Source organism: Crocodylus siamensis, chromosome 12, assembly GCF_052110815.1.
Source record: "Crocodylus siamensis isolate JL-2025a chromosome 12, ASM5211081v1, whole genome shotgun sequence".
Classification (NCBI taxonomy): Eukaryota; Metazoa; Chordata; order Crocodylia; family Crocodylidae; genus Crocodylus; species Crocodylus siamensis.
The window spans coordinates 38,122,922-38,126,266 of NC_143406.1; the positions used below are offsets into that span (position 1 = coordinate 38,122,922).

The 3,345-nt window shown below is 46.1% G+C and overlaps 1 protein-coding gene across 1 annotated transcript; it reads left to right on the forward strand.

The window, feature by feature from the left end:
* The first annotated feature begins 209 nt into the window (after positions 1-209).
* SMIM10L3 (small integral membrane protein 10 like 3) lies at positions 210-2,760 on the forward strand. The gene is made up of 2 exons (XM_090024313.1): positions 210-624; positions 2,489-2,760. The coding sequence occupies exons 1-2, from the start codon at positions 439-441 to the stop codon at positions 2,507-2,509; spliced, it is 207 nt and encodes a 68-aa protein (XP_089880439.1). The 5' UTR covers positions 210-438; the 3' UTR covers positions 2,510-2,760.
* Positions 2,761-3,345: the final 585 nt, after the last annotated feature.

Consider the following 3,345-nt stretch of genomic DNA (forward strand, 5'->3'; position numbering starts at 1 on the left):
GAGAATGGTAGGGGTGAAGAGACCTCTTGGATCGCCTAACCCCAACGCACTGCCCAGATGCAGGATGCACAGTATTCAGCACGCGACTGCACCACGGATCTCATAACGCACAGCACCCAACCCCGCCCCGCCTCAGGCTGGCGGAGCACTGCGCATGCGCTCATATGGAACGTCCCTTCCCCGGAAGTGGGCGGGGCTAGGAAAGGCGGTGGAGTCTCACTGTGCGTACTGCCCATGCGCGGAGGGGGCGTTGCGTGTCTGGCGTGTGCCATCGCGGTGCGTAAGCATTACGTAACCCTGTTGTGACGTCGCCGGGCTTGCGGGCTCCCGTTGTTCTCCCCTGTAGCTCCGCAGTCTGCGCCTGGCTGTCGCGGGGGGCGGCTCGCTGCGGGGCCGGCGCGGCGCGGCGCGGGGTGCGGAGGAGCGGGCGCGGGGTTTATGGCGGCGGCACTGTCCGCCCTGGCTGCTAGGCTGTCGCAGTCGGCCGCCGCCAGGTCCTACGGCGTGTTCTGCAAGGGGCTGACCCGGACCCTGCTCATCTTCTTCGACCTGGCCTGGAAGCTCCGCATCAACTTCCCCTACCTCTACATCGTGGCCTCTATGATGCTCAACGTGCGGCTGCAGGTGAATGCGGCGGGGCGCTGCTCCCTCCCCCCCACTCGCCGCTCTGCGTCCGAGGGAAGGGGCCGAGGGCGGAAGCGAAGGGCCGGGCCGGGCCGGGCCGGCAGAGAGGCTGCTCCGCTGTCAGGGAGGCTCCTTCATCGTAGCTGGGTTCAAAGAGCCTTGAAAAATCCAGTTGGAAAACGGCCCCCCGCCCCTTAGCTTCATCCAGAGCCGGCCTGCGATAAGAAAACACCCAGACATGAGGTTGCCAAATCCAGGGCTCTGCCTTCCTCCCGTGCTGTGCCAGCAGCTTCAGTGACATCCGTAAAGACTCGAGTATCCCCCGGTTTAATTCTCTGGTATTAATGCGTCCTCAGATGGAGTCTGTCCTAGTCTGGAGTTCGCGCTTCCCTCTAGTGCCTGTGACCTGCCAAGTCTCTGAGCAGGCAGGAGCTGGGGGTCTGGTTGTCTTTTATTCTGTCTTGAAGAGAGCTGAGGATTGATCCTAGTCAGTGGTAGAGGTCTCTGGGCCATGCTGTGACACGTTTGAGACGCACTCCACTGTCTTGCTGGCTGAGTCTGTTGCAATTACATTCTGATTAGGTCTCTCATGCGTCTCATAGCAGAGCTTGTGGTAGTTAGTGAGGAGCAGGCCTTTCCCTGGGCTGGAATTGATTATCCTGTTGAATGTCTGTTCTATAGATGTTCCTCTGGTTAAGTTTCACCCACAAGCAGCACAGCTGTCTAGTGAGTCTTAAAAAGTAGTTTTGAGGTAAAGACTGCTTTTAAAATGAACTAAAAGGCGTCCTGTAGAACCCTGACTTGCATTTTATATGTAAGTGTTTTAAATTGCAATTTAGTGTAAATTATTTTCAACCTGTTCCTAACACACATTTTGGCCAGTAGGAATTGAAGTCTTGCGTTGTATATCATCTTTATCACCACACTTTACTGCATAGGAGCATGATTCAATTCATGCAAAAGTCCATGAAAGTTTTGCTATTGGCTCTGCTCAAAAGTTTGTGATAGCTGACTGAAGATTGCAGCTAAAGGAAAAGACAGTGCTGGTATAGCAAGTTTCTAAAGGCTGGGTTGTGGCACTGGACTGGGGGACAAGTCTGCTGTTGCCACTTATGACATCTTGGATGAAAAACTTGCTTTTGAATCAAGCCAATAATCTCTCCATGTCAATCATTTTTCTGTATGAATTGGGCAGTTGACAGTAAGACATGAAGCCTCTCTCTTGCACCTATTTATGTTTTAGCTCCTAACGTTCATAACTAGACATAGTTAGAGTCTAAACATGTTTTATATTCACCCTCACCATGGGTTGGAAGATTGCCTGTGGCTGATCCTAATATTCATCTTTTAATCCTTAAAGGAAATTTACATTTAAAAAATGGAGCTGAAAAGTCAATCTTGGATCACTGTCTTTGAAATAGCAAGATGAATTATGTAAACTGTACTTTTATGCAGTAAGTTTTCTGTCTTCTAATTTGTGGAATCGCCTTTAATCGTTTTTATCTCTCAGTAAAGGAAAGCTCCTAAATGTAAACCCCCCCCAAAAGTGGGAAATAACATGTGCATGTGAATAGAAGGACACTTGGGACAGAAGGACACTTTCTAATTTGTTGTCATTGAACACATTTGAAAACATATCTGTTAAATGAAAAGTATAGGTACTTACCTGCAGCAATATAATTTCCTCTGAGCTACTTTCTGCAATTGATCATTTTATTAAATGGAGGTTACAATATACTATCCAGTAAAATTAATGAAGTAGTTCCAGTTTGACACAGGAATATTACAGGGGGGGCTTTCTGGGATGGGATTGGGGTTTTTTATTGAAATAATCATTACATGAATTCTGTATTTCTTTTTTCAGGTTCATATTGAGATACACTGACTTATGACTTGGTGTGCTGCTTATACTTCAAGGATAGTTAATCAAATCTTGTATTCCTGTTTCATAAAATGCAACACTTTTGAAGGACAGAGGAGCTGTGCATATCTCCTATATGAATATGGAGGAGGAGGAAGATTTAGACAACAAACAGTTATGCAAAACTGGTCCAAATCGGAAAAAGGAGATTCTTCACTTTCCAGATATATACTCCTTGAATAACTCTCAAGCTACTCCTTTTAAGATTAGGCATTGTTCTCTATTTATACCTTTGCTTCATATTGGCAAGAAAATGCCTCATTTGAGCAAATTGACTAGGATGAGTTCAAGTATAGCTGCCTCTTCTGGTCTCTTTATTTCACCTCAAAGTGAGCAATTTGATAACTGTTTTAATAGTGCTTTGATATCAAATTGGCTGGAGAAAGCTCATAATTCCATTACTGACTTGGATGCTTTATGCTCCATTGGAGACAGTTGTGAATGCTTTGCACATTTCTGGTTTTCTGAACTACAGCATGATTCAAAACGGCAGTTATTGGAATTGGAAATGAGCCTAATTGATGATGAATTGCAGCTTGCATTTCTTGAGGGGTTGGACTCTGAATTGCAGCCTTCTGATTTGCATTTCATCTTTGCTGCCACACTGAGTGAATATCCCATGGAACTCCTGAACAAACAGAAACCATATGTTTTCCTTGACTATTTAAACCTGTTATCTTCAGAGCATACAACTGGATATAATAAATTTATGCTTTCAAGCATAAATTATACAACAGCTAATCCTCAGCTATCTCAGTGGTTGTTAGCTGTTTTTGCACTAACAAATCTGTGGCATGCAG